Below are 20,866 nucleotides of genomic sequence, written 5' to 3' on the forward strand. Positions count from 1 at the left end.
CAGTGCAAGATCTGGTATCCTAATAGGAGGCCTTTCCCAGAAGAAACTTTAAAACTTGGCTGCTCTGTTTAAGATCACAAATGCAGATTCATCCCTCCATCAGCTCACTCAGGTCAAGCAGCACAATGGGCAACTGAGAAAAGTTACCTGGTGGCCATCTCAATGGCATCCTTATTGGGTGAGGGGATGAGGAAACAGACCGATGGCACCATCGCCTCATTCCCTGTGGGGCTGATCACTTTCCACTTGGTCCGCTGAGAATTATCTTCCAATACGCACTCATCATTCTTGCAGATGGTGATCTGAGGAGATAAACTCACAAGTTATTGCTAACAGATAAACCAACAACCCATTATGATATGGTACTTGACTCCTTAGGAAAAAAACCATTTTTGAAATCTGTCATCAATTAGTAAGGTTTCCTGATTTTGACAAAAAGATAACCTTATAAATATGTAACACAGGAAAGGTTGTGACATCAAATACATCAAGGAAGCAAGTGTTTTTTCAATGTTTATTACATGTCCAGTAACTTAGTATATGAAAGTTATAAGGAGAATGTCTTAAGACCTCCAAGATGCAGATCTCTCTGCATCTACAATCATTAGGGTAAAAGTTAAAGGGACATGAATAATTGCAACCTTGTTTTTGTGATATTTCCTCTTTCTCCCTTCTTGTCATCCCACTCAAATCCCCAAAAAGGTTTAAGAATTCTGAGATCATCAATTCCTTCTCTTGGGAAATAAATAACCAACATGATCATCCCCATTCTATAGACAGAAATACTGAGACACAGAAAAGTGCCAGAGAAGTTCATTCTTTTGCATTATAAATATTTACTGAGCCTAATATGTGCCTGAAATTTAGGTGGGCCACTGGACATAGAATGGTAAACTGACAGACATGGTCTATATTCCACATATTCTGGTTGGATATAGAATTAGAATACTGTATGAAAAATGCAATTTACCAGGGGAATGCATGAAAGGGACAATGACCCAGTCTTGCCTAGAGAGGTAAAGAAAGATTAGTTGGGACCTTGAAGCCACATTAAGGAATTTAGACTTTCTAAATGGAATTCGGGAATTGTTACAGAATGTAAGAAGGGGAATGACTTTTTTTTTTTTTTTTTTTTTTAAAAGATCATGCTTGGGGGGCACCTGGGTGGCTGACTCTTGATTTCAGCTCAGGTCATGCTCTTAAGGTCTTGGGATTGAGCCCTGCTTTGGGCTCTGCTCTCAGCAAGGAGTCTGCTTGAGGATTCTCTCTCTCTCTCTCTCTCCCTCTGACCCTACCCTGCTCACATGCTCTCTCTCTTTCTCTAAAATAAATGAGTGAGGGGCGCCTGGGTGGCTCAGTAGGTTAAAGTCTCTTCCTTCAGCTCAGGTCATGATCCCAGGGTCCTGGGATCAAGCCCTGTGTGGGGCTCTCTGCTCGGTGGGGAGCCTGCTTCCATCTCTCTCTCTCTGCCTGCCTCTCCGCCTACTTGTGGTTTCTGTCTGTCAAATAAATAAATAAAATCTTTAAAAAATAAAATAAAATAAATGAGTGAATCTTAAAAAAAAAATCAAAATCGTGCTAGTGTAAAGATAAAGAACGCATTGAATTGGGGAGGCAATGTTATGATCCAAGCAACAGAAACTGATGGTCTAACTTAGGGTAGTAGCTGCAAGGACAGAAAAAAGTACATCTAAGAGATACTTATTTATAAGTTGACATTGATTTGGTAGTCCTACTAGTTGTAGGGGATAAGAGGGGAAAAGCCAAAGGTATTGCTCAGGTGCTATGAAATACCATTTCTGACACCAATTAGGATATGGGGGGGATGATGATGCCAATCTCGGAGGTAGGGAGTAGGTCAAGCCTGTAGAGTTCCACCTTTTTTTTTTTTTTTTTTAAGAAGTACATTTAAGTTCTGGGGCACCTGGGTGGCTCAGTCGTTAAGTGTCTGCCTTTAGCTCAGGTCATGATCCCAGGGTCCTGGGGTTGAGCCCTGCTTCGGGCTCCCTGTTCAGCCAGAAGCCTGCTTCTCCCTCTCCCACTCCCCCTGCTTGTGTTCCCTCTCTTGCTCTCTCTCTCTCTCTCTCTCTCTGTGTGTCATATAAATAAATAAAATCTGAAAAAAAAATAGGATGTTTAAGTTCTAATTAAACAAAACAAAACACCTCTACCACTGGACCTTTCTCTATCATAACCCTAACTGAAGGTTTTGTTTCTCCCTTCCTTCCCTCCGTAGCCAGAGGTACCCCTTCCCTCGCCTCACCTCTATCTGCCGGTAGTCACAGATGGCTTTCACAGAAATGGTACTCTTCAGCACGTGGTCGGGACTGCGTGGCTTTAGCTGAACAATGGTTTTGGATCTCCCAACGAGGCTGGCAACAGAACTCTTGGACTGTATAAGCTGTTCCTTTTCATCCTACAAAGTGAGAAGAAACACAAAAACACATTAATGTTGCTACTCAGGGTGCCAAGTCAACAAAGAAAACTGAGTGCTCCGCTCCCTCAGAGAATGTCATTTCTCAGTTAAGTAGGGATCCGTGGTGGAGCCATCTTAGAAATACAGAGATAAAGAAACAAGGAGAGGATATTTCTGTCTTCTACCAAGTGCTTTTGTACTCAAATTGTTCAGCTTTCTCCCTGTGCTCTTTTCAATGAATCATGAAGCCACATGCAAAAATAATAAAAACATAAAACAAAAAAGAACTGCCAGCTGCTAAATACAGATAAACACAGCTAACACAGGATTTCCCCAAACAAGGTTCAGAAAGCATGGAAGTTTAAAAACAATAATAACAACACTGCCGTTGCTATTATTATTATTATTATAATCACTTTCTTACTGGTAGAAGCCAGTTCTTGCCTTGTGCTTAGGAGAAGCCAGAATTGTGCTCTTTAAGAAATTTTAAATAATTATACCTCCCAAGCTCTACTACTGATATTTCACTCTCTTAAATTGAGTCAAACTTTCTAGAGAAAGATCTTAGCTCTTCCACCAACAATTTATAAACCGATGCTGTTGGTGAAGACATTTTGACAAATGATTTAGTATTTACCTTTTAGTGTCTTGCTGTGCCACAGTCACGTATATTTGACTAGTTTGAAAGAAGTATCATGCAAAATTGAAGCTCTCAAGTCTCTGCAAACCCCATTATCTTAAAAACTAATGAACTTCTTGCCCACAAAATTGGTAGTAATCTACTACCAATTGTGTTAGAGAATAAAAGATAACTTTCATGTATTACCGGGATGTGTCAAGCCCATTTTGAGGTATAAAAAGTCCTTAGAAGAGGGCTTTCTTAGGATGGAAGTAGATGTGATGAGAGTAAAGAGTTAATAATGTTAAGAAATGCCATTAAAGAATTAAGAATATGCAAGTAAAGAAAAAGAAATGCTTAAATAAACTACCTGTGCCTGTCCCCGGGAGCATGATTGGAAGAAATACAACTTTAACTTATTAGTTAAGAAAGAGGAATGGAATATATCAGGGAGACAGCCACACTGTTCCATACTTGAGAGCTGGTCTACCCATTTCCGTTTCCTTGCAATAAAGATGTCAATTTCTGTCTAACCCACAGCCAAACATCTCAAGTTCCAGAGACCAAGTGCTCAGCATGGTAAAAGTTCTGAAAAGAACCAGAAGCCATGACAGATGCTCCCGAACCTGACGGACAAGCTGAGGAAAAGCTGAGGAGCAGACCCAGGTGACTTCATGCCCAGATGACGCCGCCAACCCGATGCCCCTGACCTGGAGAGGAGGGAACAGAGCAGCGACCCTCGAGAAGAGAAGATATGACAACAATTGCAGAGGAGTTACCCTAAGACAGGAAGGTACTCTGTGGAAGGGAGGAGATAATAGCCAAGGATTATTATATTCCTCCTTCATACTTGAAGTACCTTCAAGAAAGACATTCTAGAGACAATATCTAAAACGTCAGGCTTTTATCCTTCATTCCAAGTTAATTAAATTAACAGATTATTTGCCCAGGTGAAACAGTGAATATGAATCCATTCACGGGTTAATAATACCTGAAAGTGTAAAAATAACAAATAATCTTTAAAAAAAAAAAATAACAAATAATCAACTAATGTTCACAAATACCCGTCTCACTCATGAAAAAAGGACGGTTTTCAGTTATTCTGATTCTCTTACTTGTAATTTCCTACTGAAATGAGAGTCCCCTGCTTCTCATATAGAAAAAAATAATTTCCCTATTACATACTCATCTATCTTAATTTGGAATGTAGCTGGAGCCTTGTCTTGCCAACTCTGTATAATATACATTCAATACATGTAAACAGTCCTGCTGTGATTTTATTACCAGCATTCCTGAAAGAATAATTCATTGGAGAAAATGAATATAAAATTGAGTTGGATTAAATACTGGATACAAAAATTTTTTAAGTTAATTTTGCCACATAAACTGGACAAATATTGCATTATATCTAAGTAAGATTTCAATGTTATCCTTAGTTAAAATCAATATTCTAATATCTCATTTTACCAAAACAAAATTACCAAAGAGGAAAAATTTGGCTTAGGTCTAGTTCATTGGTTTGAATTCTCTTTGTATGAGAGAGTAAAAAATAATTTGGTGTCACCTAATCCCCTTCAATTCTATTTTTCATGCTATACATCACATCTTTGGTCCCAACTACTGAATTAAAATAGGAACAAGCAAAGAAAGTATGCTGAGCACAAGGACTAGGCCATTACTTCAATAGCATACCCAAAGGAATCTTAGTAGCAACTTTTTTTTACAGAAAGAAAAGGGAAAAAAAGAAAAAGAACAAAATTGGGGTTAAACTCTATTTGAATATGAGCCAGACAGTATAGCAATAACCCACTGCCCTGGAGCTTTCAAGGATATCAACTGCAGCACCTGGGATGGTTTACTCTGTTTCTCAGAAGTAATCATCCCGCTGATACAACACCCACCATGGAGTCCTGGAGCAGGTCCTCGAGGCGTGATAAGCTGGTGTTGTGGTCACAGGAATATTTTCGTTTGATGGAGTCTTGGAGGTTCCTCAAGAATGACTCCAGGTCCCGGGCATCACTGAAGAACTGTGGCGAGAGGAGAGGTACCTCATGTGCAGCTTATCACAACACAAGCATGTTAACCGGGAAAGAGCAAACCCATGAAGAGCTGACGGGAACTGATGACGCTCCTGGATTAGTGATGCTGCATCACAAGATCCACAGGAGGAGAAACTGAGGGCTTGAAATGCTACATCCAGGAAATATCAGTGATGACAACCACAAAGCCTATGGCACCCTATAGGAAAGTCAGTTGGCTTCCCCTCCTCGGAAACACTGCTGGTGACAACACTTGGCTGTGAGGTAAACGTCATGAAAAGCCTAGAGGTTGAGCAATCAAATATTCCAATCCATTGATAAGGTTATAAAATGATCAGGAAGATTATTTCATTTAGGGCAAACCTGAAGAGAGGTAACAGCTTATTTCCTTCTGCCACCCTCCCCTGAAAACAAGGAGTATATTCTTGAAGTTGTGATGGGCTGAAAAAAGAAAAATGGTCCTGATATTTTACAGCTTGTCCCATCAAGAGGGAGGGTCTACTTCTCCCCTTGAAGCTGGGCATATAGGCACGTGACTTGCTTTGGCCAATGACGCATTAATAAATGTGACAGCAGAAGAAAGGGCTTGTGCCCTGGGGCTTGCTCTCTCTGGCTGTTTGTGGAACACAGCTACTCCATGAAAAAAGCTCTCCTAGGAGAGCCTATTAGATGCCAGAGACTTGTATCCCACCACCCCAACCCACTGTCTGACATGGAAGTGATGCTGTTTGGGGCCCACCAGCACCTCGCCTGCCTATTAGCCGCCTGCAGTCATCTATAAGCTAGGCAAGATGAGAAAAATCATCTTTCCTCATCTCAGCAGAACCTAACCCAAATTACCAACTCACAGAACCAAGAGCTAGCTAAAGGACTGTTGTTCAGCGCTGTGCTTTGGGGCGGAGGTTTACATAGTACCCGTTAACTGATGCAGATGTGTGTTTCACCCCACCTCTTCCATGCATGGTCTTGTATGCACACGCAAACACATAATGTGCACGTAGACACAAACACAAAGCCCACATACCTGAAAGTAAGCAGTATTCTCTTTCACATGCTGCTCGACACACAAGCACAGCTGCTTCATCCACTGCAACTGGGACTGAGCAGCGGCACTGTAAGCCTGCAGGAACCGAAACACACACAGAAGGGCAGGGCTTAACAACATCCGCGTGCAGTGCTCTCTTCCAAGCACAGCTCTGCCAGAGACAGGCCAACCGAAGATACACGGAGATTCCTGATGGCATCTGCTGAGCGCCAGCCATCAGAAAGAGGTTTGCCTTTCATCTAACGAGGGTTACACAGAAAAGGCCTCTCCCACACTCAACTGCAACTACAGCTGACCCTTGAACAACAGAGGGCTTGAGGGCGCCGAACCTCCATGCAGTTGGAAATCCACATGTGACTGTTGTCTTCCCAGAAACGTTAACTACTAATAGCCTACTGTCCACCGGAAGCTTTACTGATAACATAGTCAATGAACACCTACTTTGTGCGTTATACGTATCACATACTGTATATATACTATATACTTGAAATAAAGTAAGCTACAGCAAAGAAAATGTTACTAAAAAATCATAAGGAAGAGAAAATACATTTACAGTACTATATGGTATTTATTTTTAAAAAATCCACATATAAGTGGAGCCAGATAGTTCAGACCCATGTTGTTCAAGGGTCAGTTGTAAATGATGAGCAAAACCCGGATATAAATAAATCCTTCCCAGTTCTCCACTGTCTCTCTTCTCTGGGCAAAGGCACCACACCAACATGAGACGGGATCTGCCTGGATGCTTATCTGAAAAACTACGGTTCAATAGGCGTCTCTAGCTCTTCTAGTTTCTCATCGTGTTCTCCCGTTATTTGTAGTCTTTTGGGGGCCAGGATGACAAGAGAGAGGATCAAAGACAAATGATTACTGACATTTCCTCCAGGTGTTGCACCAGAACAAAGTCTCAGATTTGAACGCTTCTCTAATGACAAGTTCTGAGCACTTGACCCCTTCACGTTCTCAAGTCACATACCTCCACAGTTTGCTTGGCTGGGTGGTTCTCAAGTGACAGCAATTCTGCTGTATCTTGTAGAGACCGAAACACATCCTGTTTCTCCTCCAGTTGCATTGTCAATTCCTGAAAATTGAATTCAGTTGCATGCAGTAAGTGCTATCAAAGGGGGAGGAGAATAAGGAAAAGGCTGTGTTCCCTGCCCAACTTTATTTATTTATTTATAGAGTTTATTTATCTTTATTTTTTTTTAAAGATTTTGTTTATTTATTTGACAGAGAGAGATCACAAGTAGGCAGAGAGGTAGGCGGGGGGAAGGGGGGGGCAGGGAGCAGGCTCCCCGCTGAGCAGAGAGCCTGATGCGGGGCTCGATCCCAGGACCCTGAGATCAAAACCTGAGCAGAAGGCAGAGGCTTAACCCATTGAGCCACCCAGGTGCCCCAAGTTTATTCATTTATTTGATAGAGAGAGACAGCGAGAGAGGGAGCACAGGCAGGGGGAGTGAGCGAGAGAGAAGCAGGCTTGCCACCAAGCAGGGGCCCAATGCAGGGCTTGCTGGGCTCAGTCAGGATCTGAGATCATGACCTGAGCCAAAGGCAGACACTTAGTGACTGAGCCACCCCGGCACCCCTCCTGCCCAACTTTAAAGGAGCATTCAACACAGGGTTAGTGCCAAGATGAGAAGAATAAACAGCACATGCCAGAGGGTTTCAGAGAAGGGCAAAAATGTTAAGATTACTAGAGAATGATTCACAAAGGATGTGGGACCTGGGCCAGACCTGAGGAAGCAGGGGAACACAGGATGAGCACCGGACACAGAGGAAGGAGCTAACTTGACAGGTGGGTCTGATTCATGTCCCCACTGGCCTAACATAGTACCTGACACACCCTTAGATCCCAATCACTGAGTGGCAGGCTTTGCTCAGACTATTCCACTAGCCTGCAGTGCCCTCCACTGTCTTTAAATTCTTTTAACGGTACAGGACCCAACTTAGATGCTAGCTCTTCTGTGAAGCTAGGTATGGATCTCTGCTGTCAGATCTGGTCCCTTCTTTCTAAGCACTTTCATTTTATCTTCACCATAGCTTCATTTCCATTCTCAGACAGACTGTTTTCTATATTATAGCATCTATTCTTTCTCCTTTACTACAGAAGAATCAGATACCATTCTCCAATCAGGAGACATTTATATTTTTTAAACTCTAATTGAATTTAAAAGTATCTAAATTAAGTGTTAGTAAAAAAGCTTCCCATTTGCATAGAGTTAACAAAATCCTTAAAAACCTCTGAGATGTGGAAATACACTTAACAAAAATGACCCTACTTGTATTCACTGAAAAAGAATAAAAAGTATTATACCATTCCCCAATGCCGAATTTCCCTTCCCATTTTACAAATTAAGATTTTTGACCAAAAAATATTAAATGAACTTGAGAATTCAGAATTTGTGAGAAGCCAAGAGTATACCTCAATTAAACAATATCTAAGCCCTATACTAAGTTCTTTGCCTATAGTAGCTAGTCAATCTTTTACACAACCCTTTGAAGAGGTACTATTGTTCCACTTTATAGAGGTCCAGAGAGATTAAATAATTTGCCTAGGGTCACAGAGCCAGTAAGTGAAGAAGAATTTGAACCTAGGTCTCTTTCACTCCAAAGCCTATCGTCTTAAACACAAAGCTATTCTGAAAGGATTCAACTTGCAGACTGATACTCTCTTTGTCCAAGACACTGCATTTCTTTCTTTCTTTCTTTTTTAAAATTCATTTGAGAGAGACAGCAACTGAGAGAGAGAGAGAAAAGGAGTAGGGGGAGGGGCAGCAGGTAAGGGAGAAGCAGATACCCCACTGAACAACGAGCCTGATGTGGGGCTCAATCCCGGGACTCCAGGATCATGACCTGAGCCAAAGGCAGGCGCTTAGGCGACAGCCACCCAGGCATGCCAAGACACTGTCTCTCTAAGTGCATTCTAAGGTAAATATATTCTAGAGCTCAGGTTCCCCTCTCTCCATGTACACTTCTTACACGCACAGGTGCATTTAAGCAGGGAAGTCCTTATTTCTACCTAACGAAATGCAAATCCAGAAATCCAAGCTCTCAACAAATTCTCTGTCTTCTTCTGCTAATACATAAATATGACAGGTCTGTTGTGCTAGACTCACAGAGAAGTAATTTCTCTTGGCTGAGATGTTGGGATTATTGTCACTCCAGTCATAAGCTAGCTCCTCCTCCTCCTTCTCATTCAACCAGATCAACTCAGTGGTAGCTCTGGAGACAAATTTATGCAGGCTCTGAAGGTGCCTCATCCGGAAGCTAGAAGTTTCCTAGACAAAGCAAGGATTATAAGGTTAGATTGCCAGTCTTTCCTCTGTAGAAGATAGCACATGTGACATCAAAGCAAAGAATAATCCAGGAAATAAATTGAGCCTTGATTTTTCATCTCTGGGTGCTTCTCCATGAACTCGAATTTAGTACAAGTTTGATACAGGACTCCCAGAGCCCCGGTCAATCCCAGCAAAAAATCAGAATTCACCAGGCTTTTCTGGGTCTCTCTGAATAAAGAATGATCCCAGGCCTGTCCTACTCCAGACAATCTCGAAAGACAAGAATGAAGAAGAGATAGAAGGAGTCTCCTTTCTACTAATCTTGAACTTTTAGTTTTGGTGTCTCAAAGCACATAAGTCACTGCTTTGGTGAAACACGGAAACTGGGACAGGATTTACTTAATTAAAACTTTCTGGGGCAGTGGTTTCTGATCCACTAAGAAAATTGAGAAAATGTTATAATACATATGAATAATTGCAAAGTAAGTGATACAACCTAATAAACAGAAAACCAAAACAGGGCTGAACCATAAACTTTCTGAATTAGCAAAGACAGTTGTTTGGAAAGAAGTGGATTGTCCATAAAAAGAACAGAAGAGCCAAAACTCACCTTCAGTTTACAATACTGTGTCTCCAACTTTCCAAGAGTTTCAACATAACTGGTATGGAAATTTTGGGACATTTTTCCCTGATAAGAAAGGCATGAAATAAAGATACGTTAGAGAAAAAGTAAGTAAACTATATGTACAGTGTGGTTTCAACTATGTAGGCACACAGATAGGGATTGGTTAGCTGAGATAACAAATCTCTGGGTCAGGTTTTAAAGCCTGGGCAGCACTGGGTGAGGGACGGTTCAGTGGGGGTGAATACAGCTGACAGATCTCATGCTTCCAGAAACTCTGGGAGGTTTCTAGAAGCACCTATGCCTGATGATTCCCAAACTACTCAATTGCTTTTTTGAAGGGAAAAGTTGAAATTACAAAAGGGAAGACAGAATGAGGGAGGGAGAGACTTAGTGAATAGTTTCTCCATACCAGATCTCCCTGCAGGCAGGCGGTGAAGTGGAAGGAGCATGAAGTTTTGGAGTAGAGGGCCTGTGCTTGGCAACTGCACTCACTACATACTGATTTTGACCTCACCTTTCAGTATCACAATTCTTTCTAGTAAAAAGGGTTAATAAAAATACCTTGCTCTTAAGGGTATTTCAAAGGGCAGAAGAGACACTTCATGCGGAAAGGGAATTTGTTGTAAACTGCTGCTCATGGTTACCATTCTTTTCCAGAGCCCCCTTATCCTATGTCTGTTTTTTTTTTTTTTTTTTTTGTTTTTGAAGTAGGCTCTATGCCCAGCGTGCAGCCCAACATGGGACTTGAACTCACAACCCCAAGATCAAGACCTGAGCTGAGATCAAGAATCAGATGCTGAACTGACTGAGCCACCCAGGTGCCCCCAGAGTCCCCTTCTCAGAAATAGCTGCCCGGTGCACACTACTCCATTACCCGCCCTGCCTCACCACACCCTGCCATAATGGATTCTGAATGCCACGCACCTCATACAACCTGGCCTCTTTGACACTTGAGCCCAGTTCTTCCACACTGGTGTGGATATGCTGCTGTGTTTCCAGCTGCAACTCCACACTAGGCAGGTCATTGCCCCACTCTGCTCGCTCCAGTTTCATCTGGAAAAGAAAAAAAATACTTATATAATTGACTAAATAGACAAACAAAATTTTCAGGACTGATGTTGGGCAAGGGGGTTGAGGGTGGAAGGCTGGGCAAGAGGACGCCTAGGCCATCTCCATCATGGTCTCTTACAGGAAAACACGCCAACATCACCCCCAAGGAGCTGGAGACTAGACCCCACCAACTACTGCAGCAAGGGCAGCCTTCTGTTGCTGCATTACAGGATACATTCCTGAGTTTACCAAGCAGAAAGGTGTTTCCATGGCTGAAGATTAACTTTATAAACTTTAGGCCTTTTCCTTAATAGATGCTCTTCATTTCATAATCAGAATGGATTTAAGAAAGAAAGAGCTAAAAATGTTAAACTTCATTCATGGCATCAACTACTGACCAATAGTAGATAATTTTCAAATAGCTTGTCTTTGGATGTTTTTATTTATTGGTACCTGGGAAATCCACCACAGGGCATGGGAAGAATTTAAAAGAAAACAAAAGGATGGGGTGCATGGGTGGCTCAGTCAGTTAAGTGTCTGCCTTCAACTCAGGTCATGACCTGAGGTCCTGGGACTGAGCCCGTGTCGGGCTCCCTGCTCAAGGGTAAGTCTGCTTCTCCCTCTTCCTCCCCCTGTTCGTGCACTCACTCTTTCTTTCAAAATAAATAAATAAAATCTTAAAAATAAAGAAAACAAAAGGATTAGAAGGATAAAAAGGACAATATCGAACTTGAACCACGATCCTAGAATACATGTGAACAGTGCCCCTAAGAACTACGAAACACAGGGAGCTGGGCTTCAACTCACAAGGTAAGACCAGCAACAAAGAGTGAAGAATCAGCTCCCCTGCCAATGAGGAAACGTCCGAAAAGGTGACTGAGAATATGTAGGCTGCAATTTCTTCCATCAGCTCCACTTTCAGCAGTTAGCTGAAGGGAACAGACTCCCAAAGGACTTCAAATCAGAAAAGCCTATGCTATTTGGTGTAGGATTTTTGAGGATTTGAGCTGACCTCACCCAATTTAACATTTGAGAAAGGGGCTTGAGTCCCCAGCAGCATTAATAATTAAGAGCATTAATTAATAATTAATAATAGTTAATTATAATTATATATTTTATATAATTATTTATATAATTTTAATAAATTATATAAATAAAATAAAGTTTTATTTTATTTATTATATATTTATTATATAAATAATATATAATTATATAAAATATATATAAATTATATGTATTTATTATATAAATAAAATAAAATTTATATAATTTTTATTAATATTTATATTAAATACATAAATATTTATATAATTATAATTAATAATAATTAATAATTAATAATAGTTAATAATTAAGAGCGTTTACACCAGGGGCGTAGAGCAATCTGACCCCCTTAGACAAGCTGCTGGATCCAGTAAACCTGAATGTATCGCATAAGCATTTGGAACATACACCCACCTGCATTTCTTCTACCCATGACAGTAGTTCATACACAAATCGAAGATTGCCTTCATCCTCAGAGGAGGAGATAGACACAAGTTCAGCACGAGTCATGGGCTTCCGGAACCAGGAGGTAGAGGAAGAATGGGTTCCCTTGGTCAAGGGCTCTGCTTTCAGATGAGTAGTGGTTAAAGCAGAGGGCGGAGCCAATTCAAGTGACGTGAAATGGCCCTTTCGATACAAGTTTGTGCACTCTAAACGCAAGGTGACCAGCTCGTCCTGCAGGCGCATAACCCTGAAATGCAAAAAGAGAAAACAGGAAGGGACTTAAATCTGTAACTCACTTTTTATTTTTTTTTTAAGTAGGAAGCCCAACGTGCAGCTTGAACTCACAGCCCTGAGATCAGAGTCACATGCTCCACTGACCGAGCCAGCCAGGTGCCCCTGTAATGCAATTTTTAAGATAAAATATTCCTTATCCACTTGACAAGGATGAGATAAAAATAAAGAGGAGATCATATCAGGAAAACTGTTTTGAAAAAAGAAGTGTTATATGAATGCAAGGTGATATTAACATCTTCATCATTCAGAGCTGTTGAGGCAAATGCCAAATTACAGTGTTAACTGGAAGGAGGCAAACAAGTATCTGCTTATTTAACTTTGGATAGTATAACAGAATGAACAATGGATTATGGGTCAAAAGATCTGAGTCTTAGTCTTGGCTCTGTACAAACTACGTGACTTAGATGATCCTTATCCTCTCTATGGGGCTTGGTTTTCTTTTCTACAAAATGATGCATTTGATCACCAGCAGTTCTAACCTAGATGTGGTACTGTATCCCAGCAGATCCCACAATGATGAGGGAATCCTATAGGTACTTAGTGGAAAGGGCCTGCAGTAAGGGGAAATTGTCCTCTACCACAAGAATTTTCCTGCCCCAAATACCTATAGTATCCCCACTGAGCCACTAACCTCTGACCCAAGTTACAAGACTCTGAGGCTGACTCTTGATCTGTGACCCTCAGCAGTAAACAAGCCCTCTGTCTGTGTCTCATGTTCCTCACCTAAAAGCCAGCTCTTCTAGCTGGTAGTAATTCTCATCCCGTAGGATCTGGAGGTCCACCTGCAGCTGCCTGATGAGACCTTCACATTCCTGAATGTACATGATGACATCTGACTCGCACTGTACTGGCTGTCCCGATTCCAGGTGAGCAGCGTCCTAAGAGAGAAAGGGAGTAATGGGCGTGGGAGAATACCAGTGCCCCCAGCCACAGGGACCGAGGGAGCCAAAGGTCACTGCACATCAAAGAGTGAGGAAGTGACATGGCTGGACTTGTCAGTTGTTAATCTGGACCATTAGAGCACAGGGTGAGAAGGGGAGAACACAGGACATGAGGAGAGAGACAGCAAACACTCACAGCCTGCAGTGTATTCTTAGCTAGTGTCAGCTTCTCTTCACAGTTCAAAGCACCATTCTGGATTTTGTTCGCAATCTGTAGCAGCAATTCCAGCCTATATAAGATAAAGACCATAGTCACATGCCAGGCTCCAAGTGAATAGGTAATATCAGATCACCTTCAGACCCTGGGCCCACCTCTCCACAGCTGGGCGAAGAGACTTCTCTCGCTCCAGCATCTCAATGATGAGCTTTCCCCACTCTTCCTCCACATCATTCGGGTGATAACCTTGAGGCAGTTTAATTCGGCCAAATTCTATCCACACCTAAAAAATCCCAGAGACAACAGTTTATTCCAAAAACACAGCCATGCCCTCAGGCCCGTGCTTCTCCACCCTGCTGCCCACTGTTTCTCCCAATAAGAGGAAACGGCGGAATACTTAGCAGTTTCTCAGCCTGAGATGAGAGCTGAGAACCATCTCCAAAATAAAGGGACTACTGCCTGTTCTAAATCTTCCCATTCCTTCTACATTTTCCATAAATCCTCCTGTCGTCTCAATAACCCCCCTTCCGGAAACACCCAATGTCCAAATCTATGGTTTCAAACGCTCTAGGAATCAAAATGTGGATGTAAGTCTTTTTCCTTTCCATCTCAGCAAAAGAATTTGCTTCCTCCTGAAAAACAGAAAACTCATTCACAAAACGCGGCATTTCTGAATAAATGTATGCCATTTTTCAAAAGTCTCTTCAAGAAATACAGATGGCTGATACTGCCCCTTTACCACAAACTTTCAAGGCCGGCCTAAAAGTGAGGCTTGTTTGTCACCCTGAGAACATTGCTATTAATGCAGGTTGGGAAGAGGATGCAGGCCATCTAACAAAGAAGTAACAATAAGGCAAACCAACACACCCCAAAAATCTCCAAAGGATAAGCTTCCTTACCTCTAATAATTTATATAACTCCTCAATTCTTCCTTTTTCTCTCTCCTTGGCCAGAATTTCTGTTTCTTTGAAGTGTATATATTGGTTATAAAGTGCCTACAAAATTAACCTTTGGTAAATGAATGGACAGGTATAAGCAACCTGACCCACCTTTTATACCACCTCACCCCGGAACCAGTAGCAACATGCTCTGAGACTTAATCCCAGGAATGAATTTATAAAAAACAACGTAAGTCCATGACTTTACCTTTAGTTCTACAGGGTTCTGGGGGAAAGATTTATCTGACATCAGTATTGTATGCTGTTTGATCCAGGGAATGAGGGAGTCCACTCGGCTTTGGTATTCTTGCCACCTGGAGTCTACTTCCTATTGCCAAAAGGTAGATATCACACACCTTCTGATTAGCGGTACACAAAACAAGCACAGGAGACAGTAGCTTAGGCCACCCCAAACCACATAAAATCCCCTTCCTCTAACTGCCTCTGTGGCTACTCAGCCTAATGCTTTGAGTCCCAGTTTCAGAGCTCCTCAAGGGCTCTCAAGAGGGGATTCAATTTCCTGACCCTAGAATAGTCTATGCTGGATGCTACAAAATTAGCAGCATTTGGATTCGTTCCCAGAGACCAAAGACAAAGACCATGTGTAAAGAGGATGTGGATTCACTTTGCTCTGTATAAACGTGCTATGCATATAGTGAGTGCTGGAGAAATAAGGTCTAATCAGTACATTCCACCCAAACATATCGAAGTCAGAAGGTATTTTGGGAAACTGTTCTTGTACCGTAGCACTGATCCCTTCTCCGCCCTCAGGGACTTTAGGGAAGGCATCATAAATTGAAGACACGTAAGTGATCACAGACTTTTCATCTGGAGATGGCACATCCACGTCTGAGAGAGAAAGGATAAGAAATTTCTCAGTCAGTACCGATGCAACTGCCAGGAGGACAATTAATATAAGGCAAACATACTCAACTCTGGCCAGGTCTCACCTTCGGCGTCCAGCAAGCGGGTAACCCCCAGTCTTTCTGCCACTTCGAAAGCCTGCTCCAAGTTCTCGCGGTTACTTTGGATTTGTACCCTCTCCATATCCACCAGATCAGGTCTGTAAAAGTTCACCAAGTCACATGAAAGGCCACTATCTACACACCACATATGAGTTCACACTAGGTAAACCTCTTAGAAGTACCCGGAGCTGGAATATGCTGATTGCATTAGAGAGAAAGTAAGAGGTTTAGAAAGGAGCTCATCGCATTTTCAAGTACTTGCCAGGAGCCCAGCGCTCGCTCATTCTAAACACACACAGCAGGAAGGCTGGATTTCAGGGGAAAGGTATCATAAACTAGTAGAGTAAAAACTGGGATGTGTTTCTGACCACTAAGAATGCAGTAATTTTGACTTTTGTCAGCAAAATTCCTATCTTCCTGACTCTTCTCACCCCAGCCACCTGTTGTTTCTCATCCACTCTAAGCAAGCCCCCACTTCAAGGCCTCTGCACTTGCAGCTTCCTCCCAGTGTATAACTCTGACCCTGGAAGGCCTGCATGGCTCACTCCTTTACAGCTCTGCTCCAGCACCCTCATCAGAGAGGCATCTCCAGCAACCCTGTCTGAAACAAGGTACCCGATCCCTCTCTGCCTGTCCACGTGCTTACCATCATATAACACCAGGTGCTTGTCACCTAATAACAAATAAGCTCCATGAAAGCAAGAGCTGTTGTTATTTGTACCCAGTGCTTAGAATAGTAGGAGTTCAACACATATTCCTTTTTTAAATAAGTAAAACGAACCAGAGTCTTGAGTTTTGGTTGAGAGGAAAAGCGGCATTATAACTTATTACAAAAAGATGGGCAGCTCCTCCAGGCACAGGGGAATTCTACTGCATTTACCTGTACCGGTGAATAAGTGCATTGAACATCTTCCCATCACTCCAGCAGGAGGAAAAATTGGTACATTTAATTCCTGTGTAACCAGCTGTCACCTTCTGGGTCCACAAGAGCAGCTTTTCCTTGGCTGACATGTCCCCTGACTCACCACTAATGTAGATGTCAGAGATCTGCCAAAAGATGGGACACAGAGTACTTCAGTATAAATAAGATGAAACCTTCTAGTCTTCTCTTCTTCGTGCGTATGACTCTTAGAAGAAGGAGATCGAAGGCGGGCAGAACTTCAGACAACAACTCCAACATAGATTCATTCTCTTTCGTTGTCAAAGCGATGCAAATTAAAACCACAGAGGTCATTTTTCACCTACCAACCGGGGTAAGTTTTTTCTAATGATACTACCAGTACTGGAGAGAATACCTAACATGGGTTCTCACACACCACACTGGTGAGAGTGCACGTGACCTCACTCCTCCAGATGTCACTTTTGAATCAAGTCTTAAAACACACATACACTCGACAGGAAACCATCAGAGATACATGCAAAAAAGGTATAAACAAGAATGCTTGTCAAAATATGATAAACATTACAGCAAAAATTACAGAGCTTCAACTCTAATGAGGGATTGATTCATTACAAAGTAAGGGTATATATACATGGTAGAATTCTCTGTAGGACTTAAAATATGCTTTAACCAGTCTTAATGACATTGGAAAATGATCACCATATTTTATGAAAAGAAAAAGAATACAAACAAAGTAATATATAATAATAGTGGTTTTGTGTAAAAGATATATTGAATACCTAAGTATATAGTCATATGTACAGATATATATATGTATACACAAGGTACGTGATAAATGCATATGTGTACCTGAGAGTAAATAAGGTGAAATATAGGAGAAAAAGACACCAAACTAGTTATCACAGGTATCTCTAAGTGGTAGCATTAGAGGTGATATTTCTATTTTCCAAATTTTTTATGTCATATGCATTTTTATAAGAAAATAGACAGTTATTTTATGAAACCCCTCAAATCTAGCACAGGAACTACTTTAGAGAGAGGATGGTGTGGGAGAGAAGTGCATACCTTTGGTTCCACACAGACCTGGGCTTGAATCTCAACTTCACCAACTGTAAGCTGGACCTCAGTTATAACATCTGTAAAGTGGGAATACTACCTACTACCTTTTCTTGGGATTGCTATAATAACCAACAAGATTATAAGTAAACCATCTAGTCCAAACACAGGCCTACAGGTAACAGAGTTCCATTCACTCTTCCTCATATGGAAGATGGTCTTCCTTTAATTCTTACTTCTATATAACTTTAAATGTTATCTTTAATTACTGGGTTTTATTTCACACATTTGATCTTATCTCCCCTAGACTACAGGTTTCCTGAGGAGCCAGTCCCATATCTTAATAATCAGAATGATCTAAAATTCAAGAGCAGCCCCTACAAGGGAGAGCTTGTCAAAGTGGCATGTTCAAGAAGTTGGGATTTGGGGGAAGAAATAACTTCCAACTCTGAGACTCAGTGACCACAGAGCTTCCATGCATCACCTACTACCTAGTGCTGTGCTGGTCAACTGCTGGATACTTAACATGTTTAATTAATAATCACTTAGTCTAAAAAGAAAACAATAGACAAATGTAAAAAACTAAAATAAACAAACATATTCTGGGGTAAGACCCACCTAGAATCCTGAGACGCACTATTTTTTTGACAGCAAACTTACTTATCAGTAAATTCAAAACAGTGTGTAGTATAACCAAACAAGTTTGAGCTAATATCAACAATGGTTGTCTCTCCTGGAGTGGGACTATGGGTAAGTTTCTTTTTACTTTTCTTTTCTTCAGACTTTAAAAAATGAACGCATTTTACTCTTATAATGAAGGCTACAAAATAACCTTTATCAATAAGAAAAAGAATAAGCCACTGAGTCAGACATGCATTTGAGAGGAGGTATTTACCAGGAATGTAAACTCAGGCAAATAAATTAACTATGCTTCTTGCACCCCATCTTCCCCATATTTAAAACAGAATAATAACTTTCTTGTAGGGTCATTATAAGGAGAAAATAAAGTGATGTAGGTAATGTGCCTAGGGAATGAGCATTTCCTTTCTGTCATAGTAAAACAGTATGCTGGGGTGCCTGGATGGATCAGCTGGTTAAGCATCTGACTTTGGCTCAGGTCATGATTCCAGGGTCTTGGGATCGAGCCCCACATCAGGTTACCTGTTCAGCGGGGAGCCTGCTTCTCCCTCTCCCGTTCCACCTGCTTCTGCTCCCCCTCTGCCCCATCAAATAAATAAATAAAATGTTAAAAAAACAAAACAAAACAAAACTGTATGCCCAGCACAATTCTGGGGCTGTGTTTTGGGCAGGGAAGACACAGGCATGTCAGTAGAACACCTGTCTCTCAGCTACCTCCATCAGGTGCAGCACTGTGAAAGGAGTAGCTCCCAGTAACTGCCCTGGTCAGTACAAGGGCCAATGAACAATAAGGCACTTCCAAGTCTCTGAATAGAATTTACAAACTCAACTCCTGGCAGATAAGACTAAGTATCTGGTGAAGGTACTCTAAATTCAGAAAAACACAGGGTCAGGAACTTTAACATTCCACTAAGTACACAAGAAAGCTGAAGACTACTAAATAGTACTAAGGTGTCTGAAGAAAGACTATAGGAACACAAGAGTATGAGTAGCCTGCATGGAGTCTAGAAAAGGGGAATCAATACGTGTTGCCTCCAAGACTGTGATGGCAAAATGGTGGCGTAACCAGTAGATTCCAGGATTCTCATCCCCTTGACAGGTGCATTTCTACAGGAGAAATCAGGCTGCCTAATTTTGATGATGCCAGTTAGTAAGATCACCCTACAAATCTATCCTCTCCACCCACCGTCTCATTGCTTTGACTCCATGTTCACCTGACAATCTTCAGATTAGTATTTGCTCATGATACAGATTTCCTAAAGCAACACAATGCACTGAACGGTCAGTTCGAATACTGTACCACTTGGAGGTTATAACTCATATGTAAATTAATTAATTTATATCAGTTAATCTCTAGCAAGTATGACCACTGTGAGTCAATCCCTTAAAACTTAGTCAATTCCAAGTATGCTGGGGAAAAAAAAATGTACAGAGATGCAAAGCGGAGGGCCCAACCACAGACCACAGTATCCAAGTCATCATCCTGTGACTCCGAGTGAAAACCTGTCCCTCCCCAGGACCCATTCTATTCCAGTTCTCCTAACAACACTTCAAGATGCTCATGCCGGTGGCTAGATACCACCCACCACCGCAGATCCCACTGCTTCCAGGGTAGCTGCCTCACACACATATGAAGACAAAAACACTGTCAGGAACAGGATATGCTGAAGTGAAAAGGGACAGAACCCGAATAAACAAGAAGAAATCTGAGTATTTGGGTTCTTTATTAAAAAAAAATTCCAAGGACGCCTGGGCGGTTCAGTTGGTTAAGCGGCTGCCTTCCGCTCAGGTCATGATCCCAGCGTCCTGGAATCGAGTCCCACATCGGGCTTCTTGCTCAGCAGGGAGCCTGCTTCTCCCTCTGCCTCTGCTGCCACTCTGCCTGCCTGTGCGCTCTCTCTCTCTGACAAATAAATAAATAAATAAAATCTTATTTAAAAAATCCACTTAATTAGCTGGCATTGTATGTCCAATACAACTACAGTCAATCTCTGGTGTATCCTATCTGCCAATCACAGTTATCTTGTATATCACACTGAAAATAGTTCAACGAACAGCTTTCCTTCAGATTTTCCACACAGCTATAATGAGACAGGGAAATGGCCGGATCCCTCAGGGAAAGGAAAAATGCCCTGTTTGGATTAGGGCCCTTCCTAGCCTGTGAACTGGATGAGAAAAATGGGATTACCATCACAACCATCTCAGTAATTAAATTGGGGTTTGCTCACCTCTTCATGGAACGCTCACATGTGATGTGCATAGTGCAGTCCTTGGGCCTGTGGAGAAGCTTTTACCTTAATCTCCCAAATGCAGAAACCCAGCTTCCATGTCAGGGAGCTTTCTCCCTCATCTGGATTTACTTTTCTTTTCTTCTTTCTTTTCTTTCCTTTTCTTCTCATTTCACTTCATTTTAAA

At 41.7% G+C, this 20,866-nt stretch overlaps 1 protein-coding gene across 25 annotated transcripts in view; it reads right to left on the minus strand.

The window, feature by feature from the left end:
• MACF1 (microtubule actin crosslinking factor 1) overlaps positions 1–20,866 on the minus strand; it is a 353,302-nt gene that overhangs the window by 152,051 nt on the left and 180,385 nt on the right. For 13 of the 25 annotated variants that reach the window (XM_045981910.1, XM_045981909.1, XM_045981904.1 and 10 more), the window contains 18 exons: positions 16,736–16,902; positions 15,841–15,953; positions 15,633–15,739; positions 15,099–15,218; positions 14,852–14,947; positions 14,108–14,235; positions 13,932–14,025; positions 13,578–13,732; positions 12,531–12,807; positions 10,947–11,075; positions 10,008–10,085; positions 9,236–9,397; positions 7,096–7,200; positions 6,099–6,194; positions 4,937–5,062; positions 3,406–3,411; positions 2,264–2,416; positions 148–302 (listed from right to left, as the gene is read on the minus strand). In XM_045981910.1, coding sequence (XP_045837866.1) covers positions 148–302; positions 2,264–2,416; positions 3,406–3,411; positions 4,937–5,062; positions 6,099–6,194; positions 7,096–7,200; positions 9,236–9,397; positions 10,008–10,085; positions 10,947–11,075; positions 12,531–12,807; positions 13,578–13,732; positions 13,932–14,025; positions 14,108–14,235; positions 14,852–14,947; positions 15,099–15,218; positions 15,633–15,739; positions 15,841–15,953; positions 16,736–16,902 — 2,267 coding nt within the window. The remainder of the gene's footprint in view (positions 1–147; positions 303–2,263; positions 2,417–3,405; positions 3,412–4,936; positions 5,063–6,098; positions 6,195–7,095; positions 7,201–9,235; positions 9,398–10,007; positions 10,086–10,946; positions 11,076–12,530; positions 12,808–13,577; positions 13,733–13,931; positions 14,026–14,107; positions 14,236–14,851; positions 14,948–15,098; positions 15,219–15,632; positions 15,740–15,840; positions 15,954–16,735; positions 16,903–20,866) is intronic. The other 12 variants (XM_045981912.1, XM_045981979.1, XM_045981918.1 and 9 more) reach the window with 1 other exon arrangement.

This window comes from Meles meles, chromosome 1, assembly GCF_922984935.1.
Source record: "Meles meles chromosome 1, mMelMel3.1 paternal haplotype, whole genome shotgun sequence".
Taxonomy (NCBI): Eukaryota; Metazoa; Chordata; class Mammalia; order Carnivora; family Mustelidae; genus Meles; species Meles meles.